Genomic DNA, 16475 nt, shown 5'->3' on the forward strand with positions numbered 1-16475 from the left:
CATTACCCTAAAAAAAAAAGGCCACTACTTTGAGAAATATAGATCTTTTTTTCTTTTATTTATAATATTGAATAATTTTTTTTATATAACTATCAGGTAGTCAAACATATTTCAAAGATGGTTAGAAAGTTACCTATACATTACAAATGTTGGTTGAATAGAAATGAATTGTGGAATTAAAACTTCGTCCATCAGTGTTTTAATTTTCATAATTATTCTTATTAAAATTCTGTAGCAGCCTTTCTTAGCAAGAATTAAGCTGTAATGTCTTGAGACATCCATTGCATGTAGTAAGTGAACTTTTCTCTTAACCATATAGAACGGTACTATCTTTTGAAAAACTTAAAAAGAATGTAATTCAAATATTTTTTGTGGATTTAATTCCCTCATGGAACCAGGGTTGAGAGTATCTACTCTGTAGTATTCAAGATCACTGGATCTTTTAATTTGAAATATACTAGGTTGTGTAAATGAATTGAGTGTTACATTAGAGCTTTATTATTTTAGGTAAAAGATTAAATGTGATAGTCTTTGTAAAGTGTTAAGCACAATGCCTGACACACAATAAGTACTCAACAAATAATATGTATGACCAAATTTTAATCCTTCATTATCCTAAGTTTCTCAAAAATTTTGCTTGAATTACATCATGATCAGGATGAAACACTTTTAAGTATATAATCTAATGAGAAGTATATAGAATTTAATCAATAATTTATATTTTCAAATTTAAACAAGCTGTACTGGTAGTATGTTATGCTTAATGACTGAGTAACATTACTATAAATTTTGCTTTTTTATGATGTTCAAATAACTCAGAATTCATCCACAGTAACTATGTAATAAATGAAGTTGTTTTTTGTAATTGTCCTCATGAGGATTTTAGGTCTTTGCCATTTCAGATAGGCAAATAGTTCTTTAATGCATTGATTTATGTGAAAGTGGGGGCAGGGAGAATGAGAAACAGCTTTCCCTGATGGGAAAGGACAGGATATTAATGCCTCACCAAACCTCCTGCCATAGGATTCTTTAGCTCTCCTATAGTAAATGTTACATTTTGAGGGGTATGATCGGCATTGCCATGGAGCACTATAAATTTTACAAGTTTGAAAGTTATACTGTTATTAAATTATAAAATTGAAAAAATAATCCCTGAAATTAATTGTCATGCAAGAATATCAGTACATTAATTCTTGATAGTTTAAATTGAAGATATTTATGCAGTGAACTATTGAACAAAAAAAAATGGATAATAGGCTGTCACTTGAGAATGGCTAACATATAATTTATGAGACAAAACAAGCACCTTTCTTTATAGCAAACATTTGTAGTCAACTTACTTATCCTTTGCTAATCTTAAAGGTAAAGTGGATTTGTATTAATGCACTTCCATATTCTTGCTTAACAGTTTATAAAATGAGTATTCAGGAATATCAGGTGACCATACTGTAATTGTGAAGCATAACAAACTGTTTGTATACTGTGTTCAGTTCAGGGAAAGTTGATAACGTGTATATGGTTAAACTATTACTTTGTTTCTATGCAGTGGTTTTATACATTAAGAAGTATTAAGAAGGCAAATTTCATCTTCCTGATTTTTTTTGGATTATTAGTGTAAAAACAACTTCTTCCCACATAAAAAAAAAATTGGAAAATTTCTCTGACCACTGAAAATACAATGAGTAAGAATGAAAGCAGTTGGAGTGCTTCATGTATGTGTGTATCGTCTTAGGCATTTTTGCTAAACTGCAGCAGCCAGCTGAAGTTTTGTGAGACTTTTGTGAGCTGTTATTGGTTTCTTCACAACCAAGAAAGTAAATATATTGCAAGTATATTTTTGTATATTATAGGCAGTTAATAGTGGAAGGAAAAAAAAAAGAAATGAGATCTGAAGACAAGATCGGTTTATACTATCTCAGTCTTCAGAAATATAAAAATTATACATGTACCCATTTTGAAGTTTATCCTCCGCTGTTGTTCACTGTTAGAATATGGTAGTTAAGCTATGGATATAGCTGAAATGTCATTCTTTTAACTGATCATATATTCTCAAGCCTTTTGATCTCTACATTACTCCCCTCATGGAGTTGTCCAAAAAGAAGATCCCGATAGTGCATCTTGTGTCATCCTCTGCTTGAAGGACCAGTAGAGGTCCGTCATTAAACAGAAAGAGAGGGGATCCCTGCGTGGCCCAGCGTTTTAGCACCTGCCTTTGGCCCAGGGCGTGATCCTAGAGTCCCGAGATCGAGTCCCACATCAGGCTCCCTGCATGGAGCCTGCTTCTCCCTCTGCCTATGTCTCTGCCTCTCTCTGTGTGTGTCTCTAATGAATAAATAAATAAAATCTTTAAAATAAATAAACAGAAAGAGATTAGGCTTTCTATTTAGTTTTTTACAGGGAGTAAGTTTTATAAGAAAATAAGATTTGCTTCTGTTGCCATAAAATCTGTGTTGCATTAAGTATTTTCCATGTAGAATAGAAAATGATAGAATATTCAGAGATAATATAAGATACAAGTTTCAGGAATTCTTTAGACATATGAAAACTTAGTGAGCTAAACTGAGGCTGGAAATGAAATAACTGTACTACATAAATAGCTTAACAATACTCTAATAGATAAAGAACCATTACAAACCAATAAGAAAAAATACTATCATGTCCACTTAAAAAATGAAAAGATAATTTACTAAAAAATGCTAGTAAATATGAAAAGTATTTAACTGCACTGTTGATTAAAGAAATGAGAAGTAAACAAAAATATACCAGTTGATTTTTTTAAATAGAGAAGCAGAGGCTCAGAGAGGTTATATGACTTGCCCTGGGTCATTAAGTTCAGTGAGAAAGCCTAAATTTGAGTAATTCCTGACTGTTCAGTGGAATTATGACTGATTTTTTTCCATTAATTTTTTTGTCCATGTTTTTAAAATTTTTAGCACTGAGCCAAAAAGATGGAAGGTTTTTCTATTATAGAGATGAACAAGACACTGAAAAATTTTAGGCAACATTATATCCTTTTTAATAGTTGTTACTCACTTAAGAAGATATTGCCATTTATCCACAGATTTTTTCCCTTGTTGTATGAGAATAAAATGGATGACATTAAACTTTAATTTATTTAGGATATACATTCTAACTATTCTTTTCCATTAATTCAACTTTAATCATAACTCTAGATAAGGTGTGTATATTTGTTTATGTAGCCTAAGAATCAAAAAACAAAATTAGTCAAATATAATCTTAGTCTGAAAAAAAAATTTTTAAGATTTTATTCATTTATTCATGAGAGACACAAAGAGAGAGGCAGAGACATAGGCAGATGGAGAAGCAGGCTTCATGCAAGGAGCTCTATGTGGGACTCGATCCCAGAACCCCGGGATCATGCCCTAAGCCGAAGACAGATGCTCACCCGCTGAGCCACCCAGGCGTTCCTTAGTCTGAAAATTTTAAAGCTAATGAACTTACATCCTGTAATTGTGCTTTTTATTTGCAGATGGAGAACATCATTGGAACACTAAGAGATTCCAACCTGAAGCTGACACTTGCTTTTGGAATAGGAATGCATCATGCTGGACTACATGAGAGGGACCGAAAAACAGTAGAGGAGCTGTTTGTAAACTGCAAAGTTCAGGTATTTTATTTTTCATAAACAGATATTCAAATGTAACTTAATAGTTATGTTTTAGTTAAATTTATTTTATTTTCTAGGTTCTGATCGCTACAAGTACATTAGCATGGGGTGTAAACTTTCCAGCTCATTTAGTAATTATTAAGGGAACAGAATATTATGATGGAAAAACAAGACGTTATGTGGATTTTCCCATTACAGGTAATTTTTTTTAAATTTACAGATACATTAAGCTTCTATTTTAGCCTTAATCTGAATTTTCATGGATTGAATTGTAGAGATTGATCTCATTTGAACATATGATGAGCAAATTGTAAATTTTTGTTTCAACACAAATACTGTTCAAAGTACTGAGCTGTTTTATTTACTTTTACTTACCTAATTTGTTAATAAATTTCAAAAGCATAACTAATGGTTTCAAATTCACAAAAAGATAAAGAGTACTGGTTAGCAGCAATTAGCAACTTTATAAATTATAGTTAAACATTATACTATTTAAATCTGTTTCACTAGAAATACTTCATGGCACTTCTAGAACCAAAGGGTTTGTTGCTACGATTTATCCATAAACATTTCTATTAACGTATTTTAAAACTTGATAAAAGCATTGTCAGTAAGTTCTGAAGAGGGAAATATACTGTGTATATTTACACTCAGTGATTACATGTAAAATCTGTATTATTTCTAAATCATTTCTTACCTCAGAGATTGCTGCAGTATAAAAGAAAAAACATTTATACCTAAGTCGGAAGAGAGTAAGGCCTAAATGAACTCATGGGGTCCATTCCTAGAGAAAAATAATCAAATGAATCTGCTGAAGAGATTTACCCATATATGTCTTACTTTTTCATGTTTAATTAAAATAGTAATAACTTTTTTTTTAGGATTTTATTTGAGAGAGAGCGCACACACACACACACACAGTTGGTGAGGCAAGGGAAAACGGAGAGAATCACAGAGAGACTCCATGCTAACCTTGGAGCCTAATGTGGGCCTCTGTCCCACTACCATGAAATCACACCCTGAACTGAAACCAAAAGTTGGACACTTAACCAACTGATCCACCTAGGGGCCCCTAGTAGTAACCCTTAAACAGCATTTTTAAGCATTTAACTGAAGGAACCTTATCATTCTTACTTTTCCAAACAGGAAGAGAGTCCGTTGTGGGGATTCAGTTTTCTATCATAATAAATCAATTAATTATTAGGGAACTCAACAGTAGATATCAGAGATAATATGTACACTCTTAATATATTCTATATCCTTTGTTATTTTGTTGTGTTGTCAAACCATGCTATAATCACTTAATATACCTTGTGCTATCTCCCACATTGTGTAATATCTCCTGTTCTCTTTTTTATAGATGTACTCCAGATGATGGGGCGTGCTGGGAGGCCTCAGTTTGATGACCAAGGCAAAGCTGTAATTCTGGTTCATGACATAAAGAAAGACTTTTACAAAAAATTTCTTTATGAACCTTTTCCAGTAGAGTCAAGGTAAATTTTGCTCTAAATTAACTTAAATGGATTCATGTCATAGCAAGTATTAATATTTATGTCATGATATTTGATTAGATAAAAAATCAGTAAAAGTTCTAGTTCAAAAGAATTATCTGAAATGAAACAATTATCACTAGAAGACAGAATTCAATTATAATTTCATTTTACAAAAACCTTTTAAAAGAAGCAGGTAGTTCAGGGTTGAATCACATGGACTCTGTAGCCAGGCAACCCAGGTTCATATTTGAGCTCTACTACTTACTTCCTTGATCTTCAGCAAGTCATTTGATTCCTCAATGCCTTAGTGCACCTATTTGTAAAAGAAGATAATAGCAACACTAGCTATCTAATAGGTTACTTATAATGATCAAATATGTAGTATTTATAACAGTCTATCATAGTAAGCATTTAGTAAAGTTTTCATGTGTGTTTTTGTACTATCATTAATAAAGAAATATCCGAAATAAAGGGACTTGTAACGAATAATTTAGGTTACTGGTTTATTTCAGCCCAGTAACTACCCCTTTGACAAAGGCTTCCCTCATTTTCTTAGCAGAATATAGCATTTCTCCCTCAGATTTATATATTTTTCATTTAAAACATTATCACTTACTATCTTTTATCATCTTTTTTGAATATACTGTATTCTAACGGTAAAAGATAACACGTTTCTAATCGATAATGTAGTTATTGGAGTTCTTATTCTAAGTGCTAATGTTCATTTTTTTAAGTTTAGAAATACAAAAACATGGATGCAGTTAACACTGTGCTAAGAGAAAATTTATGTTAAGAGATATATATGTTATGTATTTATATAAGTATACATAGTAAGGCACATAATGTGTCTGAAAAGAAAACATGAATAATGATCTAAGTATCCATCTCAAAAATTTGGCAAAAAATTAACAAGTTGAACTCAAAAGAAAGGAGGAGAACGATAAGAGCAAGAATCAAAGAATTGAAACCAAATATACATTAGAAAAGCATCAACAAAGTCAAAAGTTGATTCTTTGAAAAGAAGAATGAAATCAATGAATCTTTAAATCTGATCAAAAAAGAGAGAGAATGAACAAAATAATATTAAGAATGAAAAGTTCACAAGCTTTAAAAAATATTATGAAAAACATCATGGAAATAATTTTAAAATTTAGATCAAATGATAAAATGAATTTTAAAAACTTACCAAACTGACATAAAAAGAAATAGAAAATCTAAATGGTCTGTTACTTATCAAAGCAATTGAATCTGAAATTTAAAATCTTTTCTCAAAGACATCTTCTGACTCACGTGCTTTACTAGTGAATTCTTCATAACATTAAGGATGAAATAACATCAGTCTTAAATGAACTTTCCCTAATAGTAGAGAAAATAAGACTATTTGCCAATTTATTTAATAAGATCAGAGTAGCTTTGACACCAAAACCTTATAAGAAATATACCAAAAAGCAAGATTAACAAACCTGTACTGGATATAGATATAGAAATCCTAAACAAAACATTAGCAAAGCAAATTATGTGTAATTTATTTCATAAATGTGAAGTTGATTTTTTATTTGAAAATAAATTACTATATGGAATATTACTCAGCCATCCAAAAATAATGAAATCTTGCCATTTGCAGTGATGCAGATGTAACTAGAGGATGTTATACTAAGCAAAATAACTCAATGAAAGAAAGACAGTTATTACCTGATTTCATGCATATGTAGAATTTAAGAAACAAAAGAGAGGATTATAGAGGAAGAGAGGAAAAAATTAAAACAAGACAAAGTCAGAGAGGGAGACAAACCATAAGAGACTCTTAATCATTTAAAAAAAGAGAGAGAGACTCTTAATCATAGGAAACAAACAGAGGGTTGCTAGAGGGGAGGAGATGGAGTTAACTGGGTGATGTACATTAAGGAGGGCACATGATGTAATGAGCTCTGGGTATTATATAAGACTGATGAATCACTAAACTCCATCTCTGAAACCAATAATATATTACATGTTAATTGAATTCAAATAAAATTTTAAAAAACAAAAACAAATTACTATAATTTACTACATTAGGAGAAAAATCATGTGATTATTTCATAGATTAAAAAAAAGAAGCATTTGAAAAAATTCCACACCCATCCATAATAAAAAACTCTTAGCAAATACGAATATAAGGAAATGTCCTTAATCAAGAGTAAATCCACTGTAAACATCATAGTTAATAATGAAATAATGAAAGTTTTCCCTTTGAGATAGGGAATGATACAGGAGTATTGTTCTCCCCACTTCCAGTAAGCATTGTGCTAGAAGCCCAAACTACTGCAATAAGGTAAGGAACAAATAAGAGCCAGAATATCCTTTTGAACAATGGTAGTGACTAAATAGCACAAAAGGAAGGCTTCTGGAGAACTAGTGATATTTGATCTTAGTGTTGGTTACGTAGGTCTCTTCACATTGTGAAAATTACTTGAGTTATACATGCATGATTTATGTAATTTTCTATATGTATATTTCAGTAGTTAACTAAAAATGTTAATTTTATACCTTAATATGACTATTATTAATATTTACCTGTCACAGAGTATTCCATAGTTTATATATTAACTTTTTATTAATGAACCTTTTGAAAGTTTCCTATTTTTTTCTTCTTACATATAATGTTGCATTGAAATAATTTGCTTTCCTACTTTCATCTATAAATGTTTTTCTGGCAGGATAGTGAAAAGTGAAACTGCTGGGTCATAGTAATCATTCAAATAGATAATATAAGTTGCTCTCTCAATTGACGATATAGATTTATGCTCTGCTACTGGTGAATTGAGAGTAATATAGAAACTTGTGTTGTTGTTTTTTTTAATCTCTCATTTTTTTTGCCATTTTCTCATGTTCTTAAAGCATCCTTTGAAAAACCATTTTTAATACCTGCATATTTTCTCCCATGTATCATAATTTATTTAGCCTTTTGTTGTTGTTGGACACTGCTTCCTTTTTTTGCATTTTACATAATAAACTAAAATGAACGTTATGTTATGCTATTCTTTGCACACATCTGATCATCTTTGTATACCTTACAACATCCGGTATAATTAAATTTCATATGACTAGGAACTTAACACTCACTGAGTAAATGAAAGGAATATATATCTTTACTCTCTCCTGTCATCCCTTTCTTGCCAACTCTCTCTTCATTGGCCTCAATATTATTCCATACTAACTCCAGTATCCCATAAGTATACTCTTCCCTACTCTGTAAGTTATATCTTCTGTTGCCCACTCTTAACCTTTCTCCTCCTAGCTCTCATCTTCTCCTGAAAGTTACTGGCTACCTTCCATCAGCCTGCTATGTGAGATAAAATGTGTTTCGTTTAATGTTCATGTATGTTTCCCATGTCTTGTTCACTAATGTAGCTTATTGGGAGTGCTCTCTGACCATTTAAATGCGGAGATTGCTGGTGGTACAATTACATCTAAGCAAGATGCAATGGATTATATCACCTGGACCTACTTTTTCCGACGTCTTATCATGAACCCCAGGTAAGTGCTGAGCAACTGTATATCATGCTGTTTTGCACAGAAAGAAATTATATTTGAAAGTAATAATCCCTAAATTTCAGTACATAACAAAAAAGTCAGAACTTTGGGAATTCTAGGCATATGAATTTTCCGAGAGAATCACATGATATCTCTGATATCACACTATATTATATTTGAAAATGAATAATGGTATGTATTATTACTTAGCTTATTTTAGTTAACTTAGGATATCCTTGAGGAGTTTGCTCTGTAGTTAGGGAGACAGGACACCTGAATTCATTAAGAAATGTGCTAAACTAAATGGTAGTTACTGCCTTAGGAACAGTTGGAATTTAAAGATGAGTGAGGCTTGTGAAGTTGTAGAGGGAAGACTTTGTGAGGTATTTGTAATGGTTAATAGGGACGCTGCAGGAAGAGATAAAATTAGGACAGTTGTGGTAGAATGTCTTTTACTTTCAGGCAGTTTAGAAGATCTTCATTCAGCACCTATTTGTCAAATGTTATATAGATTTTGAGGGTAAAAATTAGTGTACATTATCCCCTATCTTCAATGGCTGATCTTTTAATGTGGGTAAAGCTGTATAAATGATTACAGTATAAATCATAAGTGCTGTGATAGAACTGTATTAAGCCTATGAAAGTAAAATCTTCACAGAGAGATAATACTTCAACGAATTTTGAATCTGGAACAGGAGTAGAAAAGGTAAGAGGCCCAGAAATACTATATAGGCATAGGCCCTCATGGCTTGAAAGGACATTTGTAGAGTGCCAGGAAGTTTGATGTGGCCAGAGCTTGTCTTGAGTAGAAAGTGGTCCAAGCACCAGAGAGTAAATGGCCCATATGTCATGCTTAGGAGTTTACATCTGATCCTATTGGCAGCGGTGAGTTTTTAAACATGGTTTAACATTCCCCAAATTAAGGTTGGTTTTGTTTCAGTCCTTATGACACTGTGGTAGGGAATGAGCTGGACTGAGGAGACATTTAAAGCAGGAAGACCAGTTAAGAAACTGTTTAATAAGAAAGGTGAATAGTACCTTAACAGTTGCAGAAGGAATGGAAGGAGGGCCAGAGATGGGGAACATTGCTGATATATTAGGAAATCTCAAGGCATTGTAAGGTCTTAAACAGAGAGATCATGATGCAGATGTCATTACCAAATCTTACCTGTTGGTACCTTAAGAAATTTGTTTCTTATTTCAGCCAACATTTGCACTCACATAGATAGGAATTTGAAAATATGGTGACATTTTTCTGTTTCCTCAACTCTAAGGGCCTCTGGATTAAATTCAAGATAATCGTTTGGAAATTTGACTGCAGGATTAGTGAGGTAGTCATCCAGGACTGCGACTTTACCATAGTAAATAGATCTCAAGATTAGAATTGTGGAAGGGTATACTAGGATACACTTTACATGTACTCTGGTCCAACCTTCTTGTCTGATACTGAAGAAAGGGCGATTGGAAACTTCAAGTGCCTTGCTCTGGATCCCAAAACTACTTTGACATAAAGCCAGGACTTAACATAAGTTTTCTGACTCAAGTCTTTTTTTTAGAGGAACAAGTGGGTTGGGTGTGTAACTATAGATGTATTTCTTGTTCTTACATCATAAAAGATAGAAGCAATTAATATGGTGGAGTGAGATTTGAACATGGAATCAGAACACTAATTCCTGTTTAGCACTACCCTTTACTAACTGTTTAACTTGGAGTTACTTCACCTCTCAGCTTCCCTTTCTTCATGTAAAAGGCGAGTAATAGCCTGCCTCCCTCATAGGATCATGTTAAAAACCAAATACATGCGTTAAAGTCTGAGTTTTGTATTAATTATGAAGAACATAATTAATGTTGATTGGTAGGCTGTTATTCCTGTACTGCCTTTCACTTGCTTTACTGGTCATACCACCCTGTAGAATCTAGCTTAGAGACTAAAAACCTAATCATTTGTCAGCTTTTCTGACTAGCAAACGGAATAATTCTCTGCATTCTTTAAACTGGTTCAAATTGGATTCAAAGTTAAATTAAGTTCCTTTGCAAATTAGAGTTCTTTCCTGAATCTACAGATACACTGAACTTTTTGAGTGTGTCTACTTTTCTTAAACTTAAAAAAAAAAAGCAAATTTTAACTTCCAATGAGAAACAATTTGAGACTTTAAAAAAAATTACAAAATAATACAAATACTGTATATCCTGTACCCAGCTTCCTCAAATGTTAACATCTTACATGACCATAGGCACAGTTATCCAAACCAGAAAATTAACATTTAGGTAATACTATTACCTAATCTACAAACTTTATTCAGATTTTGTCAGTTGTCCCACTCATGTCCTTTTCTGTCCAGGATCCAATTTAGTATCCTGCATTGCATTTAGCTCTGTCTCCTTAATTCATGCTAATGTGTGACATTTCTTCAGTATTTGTCTACTAGAACCTTGACATGTTAGAAGAATACTGGCCAGGTGTTTTGCAGATTGTTCTTCAGTTTGGGTGTGACAGAAGTTTTCTCATCCCTAAATTTAAGTTTTGCCTTTTTTGGAAAGAATACTATACAAGTGATGTTGTGCTCTTCTTAGTGCATAACAGAGAGCTGCCCTCTATATTTAAAATACCACCTGAAAAAAATAAAATAAAATAAAATATCACCTGAATGTGAAAGGCCCCAAAATACACTATTCCACTTTGCTCTCTATCAAGTTAACAGTCTTTTCTCCAGCTGCCTGCTGAATGGTACCACATAAACTTCCCAACATTATTCCAAACCCACCGTGTCTAAAACTGAACTCATCATACATCAGTATCTTCCTGTAATCTTTTTCACTTTTGTTAATATTATCACTCTGCATCAGTTTACATTGACATCAAACTTCAAATTTGCTTTTATTTTTTTCTTCTCCCCCTTTCTTAATTCTTCAACTGCTTAGCCTACTTTAGTCTGTCCCCAGTGTAGCCTAATTTGCCAACTGTCAGTACTGATCAGAAATTAAATATAATATATTAGAGATAGGAACTAAATAAGGTGTAATTAGTAGACGTAAAATGTATTGTCTTCAAATGAGTGAGTAGGAGACTGTCCAGTGTTATATTTAACCATGAGAGTGAGATGAGCCAAAAGCACAGTTGAAGATACTGGTAAGAATAGGGGTCCTACCAAAAGGGAACTGGAATAGGCATCACTCTGTCGCTCTGGTTGCAAACTACATTCTATTTAATACTGATGTGAGAAAAATCCACCTGCAACTCTAATAAACAGTATTAATTAGTGACAGAACAAGTAGTTTGGGGGAGGTTAGCACAGTGGACAAAAACAAAATCTTGAGAGCATGTACTTGTATTGAGCCTCTAAGCCAGGGGACTTCTTGGGTATTGACAGTTTAGGTTATATCCTGCTCATATGATTGTAGTCCATGTAAATACTGACTGTTCTGTAGTTCACATTACCTCATCTACTTTTACCCAATGGCCATCTGTGGTAGGGGGAAATTCTAGCAATGGGAGTCAAAGGATACATTAGCTTAAGGCACTTGGTTGTTGTGGCAGCTATTTTCCTGCCCTCTTGCTGCCCCAAATAAAATCTAGATATCCCCCAACTAACACCACAAAAGGAGACATTAACCCATACCATCCCTAGGTAAGGGGTTCCTCTCACTTTCGTGCTTTTGCTGTCACTCTTTGGCCTGCCTACAGTGCCCTTTCCAGCCTTTTAGCCATCTAAGTTCTAACAGTCTTAAAAGTCTATTCATATATTGATAAATGTACTTAAGTTAATTTTCAGGAGGTGATGGTCTAATTTGCTCTCAACTATTCTCATCAAAGTTGCTAGTTTCTTTAAAGTAATCACCTGAACATATTTTGAGATACCAAGACTGTCATTATTATCCTCAAGTAGAAACCTGTGCCCAGAGCTATTGCCATGTGAATTAATCAGTCCAGAATAGGTATAGCAATAAGTTTCTTTGAAGGACTATGATACATTTTTCACAGAGAGAGAATAAGCAATCCTAAAAATTTGTGTGGAATCACAAAAGACCTCAAATAGCCACCGCAGAACTGAAAACAAAGCTGGAGGCATCACACTTCCTAATTTTAAACTATATTACAAAGCTAGAGTAATCAAAATAGTATGGTATTGGCTAAAAACAGACATGTAGATCAATGGAACAGAACAGACAGCCCAATAATAAGCCCACACATATATGTTCAGTTTACTCAAAGGAACCAAGAATATGTGATAGAGAAAGGATAATCTCTTTAATAAATGACATTGGGAAAGCTGGATATTCACATGCCAAAGAATAAAACTGCACCCATATATTTTACTGTGCACAAAAATCAGCTTAAAAGACTTGAAAGTAAAACCTGAAACCATAAAACTGCTAAAAGACATAGAAGATAATGCCCTTGATATTGATCTTAGTGATGATTTTTTAGATTTTACACTGAAAGCAAAGGCAATAAAAGCAAAAATAAACAAGTAGGACTACATCAAACTAAAATGCTTCTACACAGTAAAGGAAACTGGTAAAATGACCTACTAAATGAGAGAAAATATTTACAAATATATATCTGATTAGAGGCTAATATCCAAAATATATAAGGAATTCATACAACTCAATAGAAAAATAACCATCTGATTTAAAAATGAGCTAAGGATTTGAAGATATTTTTATAAAGAAGACCTACAGATGGTCAGTAGGTACATGAAAAGGTATTCAACGTCACTAATCTCCAGGGAAATCAAAATCAAAACCAGGCTAAGATGTCATCTTACACCTTTAGGATGGCTATTATCAAAAAGATAAGAAATAAGTGTTTGTGAAGATGTGGAGAAAGGGGAACCCTTGTGCGCTATTGGTTGAGAATGATAATTGGTTCAGCCACTATGGAAAACAATATGAAGGTCCCACTAAAACTGAAAAATAGAACTACCACATGATCCAGCAATTTTACTGCTGAGTATTTATCCAAAGAATATGAAATCATTATATCAAAAAGATATCTGCACTCCCATGTTCATTGCAGTACTATTTACAGTAACTAACACATAGAAACAACCTAAGTGTCCATCAGTGGAGCAACAGATAAAGACCTGATACATACATACATACACACACACACACACACACACACACTGAAATATTATTCACCAAAAAAAAAAGAAGGAGGGGGAGGGGGAGGAGGAGGAGGAGGAGATCATCTTGTCATTTGCAACAATATGGATGGACCTGGAGGGCATTAATGCTAATAAGTTAAATAAGTCAAGCAGAGAAAGACAGATACTGTATGTTGTCACTTATATGTGGATTTTACCAACAACAGCAAAAAACTCATAGATACAGAAAAGAGATCAATGGGTAGGATGGGCATAATGAGTAAAGGAGGTCAAAAAGTACAAACTTCCAGTTATAAGATAAATAATCCTGGGAATCTAATGTAGCATGATGATTATAGTCGATACTGTATTATATATTTGAAAGTCGATGAAAGAATGGAGCTTAAAAGTTCTCATCACAAGAAAAAAGTTTATAACAATGTAAGGTGATTGTTGTTGACTAGACAAATGTGGTAATCATTTCACAATGTAAACATAAATCATTGTTACATGTCAATTATGTCTCAAATGGGCAGGAAAAAGCTATGATCAGCAACTGTGTTAGGTTCTGTTGGAAAGCAGTAGCAACATAATAGTCTCAAGTCTCAAAAATCATAGAATTGCCTTAAAATGGTGAGGTAGAAGCATTTAAAAAACAATCTATATTCTTTAATTCAGTCCAACATTTATTTAGTGCCTTCTATGTGTCAGGTACTATTCTAGGCATTTTAAAGATATAATAGTAAATAAAAAACTTTCTCCTTTCATGGCACTTTTATTCTTTTAGCAGAGATAATGAGTTTAAAAATCATGCTGATACGAATCCTAACTCCAATGAAATCACCTCACACCTGTCAGAATAGCTAAAATTAACAACACAGGAAAGAACAGATGTTGGTGTGGATTTAGAGAAAGAGAAACCCTCTTACACTGTTGGTGGGGATGCAGACTGGTGCATCCACTCTGGAAAACAGTATGGAGATTCCTCAATAAAGTTAAAAATAGAATTAACCAATAATCCAGCAATTGCACTACAATGTTACAACATATTTACCCAAAGGATGCAAAAATACAGATTTGAAAGGGTACGTGCACCCTGATGTTTATAGCAGTGTTATCAATAACCAAATTATAGAAAGACGCCAAGTGTCTATCAACTGATGATAAAGAAGTGGTATGTGTATATATGTATATACACGTGCACATGCATACACATTGGAATATTAGCCATCAAAAGTTCTGCACCTAAAACTAATATTACAGTGTTTGTTAACTAACTGGAATTTAAATAAAAACTTGAAAAAGAAAAAATATATATATTAGAAGGTTATGAGTGCTTTGAAAAAAAGAACACAGTACTGAAGACCAGGATGCCAAGAGGGTGGAGTGGGAGGATTATTGTATTAAAAACGGAGTCAGAGTGGGCCTAATTAAAGGTGCTGAAGAGGGGAATTAGAAGATACTAGTCATAGGTTACAAACTTCCAGTTATAGGATAAATACTATAATCTACAGCATAGTGATTATAGTTAATAATACTGTTACTATTTTTTTAAAAAAAGAGGTACTGACTTTTGAACAAAGACTTAAAGGCATGAGAAATTTGACCACATGAATAGCTAAGGAAAACATTTCAGACGAAGAGAACAGGAGAGGTTCTAAGAAACCTATGTCTGGTGTATTCAAGGCCTGGAAAGGAGAAGTTGTAGGTGATGCAGAATGAATGAGGGGTAGACAGTAGCAGTAGATGAGGGACATGGAGTTAGGTGTAGTACCAGTCATGGTACCCTCCGGTACCTGAGAGACTATGGTAAGACTTTGGCTTTCATTATTAGTGATATAAGAACCATTGTGAGGGTTTGAGTAGAGGACTGATAACATCTATTTGTAATATAAGTCTGGCCAATTATAATCATAAATGTTAAAAATAATTTAAACTTACCTGTTGAAAGACACATTCTCATACTGAATTATTTTAAATCCAGCTAAACATGATTTGCAAGAAACATCAAAGTGATATAGAAAAGTTGAAAGTTAAGGATTGAAAGAAGATATGAAGAACAATAACAAAGAGAAAGCAGTTGCAGAATTAAAATCAGACAGGATGAAATTCAAGGCAAAGAAAGACTACAAAAGGCAAAGAAGAATAATAGTTCATATTGGTAGCAGGCACAATCACAAAATAGTTATAGTAGTTTCCAAATTTTTAGGTGACTAAACATAGCATCAAAATATAGAAAGCAAAAACTGATAGAAATTCAAAATGTTAACTAAATTACAATCATGTTGAGAGATTTGAATACATCTTTGTTGAAAATCAGCATGGTAAAGAGATATTTTACCTTGTAAATACAGGGTTTGAATAACAGTATCTTTGAATATGTGTATCTTTGTATTTCTTGCCCCCAAAAGAATAAGCCTATTTGCAAACACTCATCAAAATTTATTTATAAAAATGTACCATATACTAGACCACAAAGAACAACTCAGTGTATTTCAAAACATAGAGATCATAAGGCTACATTCCCAGTATATATAACGCAGTAATACCAGAAAGAAACAAGAAAAAGGATGGCAAAGGCAATCTCCTTGTTTGAGATTTAACTATTCTTATTATAGTGGAAGGTGAAAATTTATTTTAAATTTTATGTAGACTAGAGCTATAAAAAAATAGAAGTGTAATATAACAAAGCCAATGAATTTCAGTCAAAGCACAATCCCAACAAGTATTCATATCTTTAGAGTATCTACA

The 16475-nt window shown here is 32.9% G+C and overlaps 1 protein-coding gene across 8 annotated transcripts in view; it reads left to right on the forward strand.

Moving 5' to 3' along the window:
• The window catches only part of ASCC3 (activating signal cointegrator 1 complex subunit 3), a 335679-nt gene that overhangs the window by 239310 nt on the left and 79894 nt on the right, over positions 1–16475 (forward strand). For all 8 annotated transcript variants that reach the window (XM_077902962.1, XM_077902966.1, XM_077902963.1 and 5 more), the window contains 4 exons: positions 3491–3628; positions 3706–3826; positions 4989–5121; positions 8512–8637. In XM_077902962.1, coding sequence (XP_077759088.1) covers positions 3491–3628; positions 3706–3826; positions 4989–5121; positions 8512–8637 — 518 coding nt within the window. The remainder of the gene's footprint in view (positions 1–3490; positions 3629–3705; positions 3827–4988; positions 5122–8511; positions 8638–16475) is intronic.

This window comes from Canis aureus, chromosome 7 (assembly GCF_053574225.1).
Source record: "Canis aureus isolate CA01 chromosome 7, VMU_Caureus_v.1.0, whole genome shotgun sequence".
NCBI classification, from domain to species: Eukaryota; Metazoa; Chordata; class Mammalia; order Carnivora; family Canidae; genus Canis; species Canis aureus.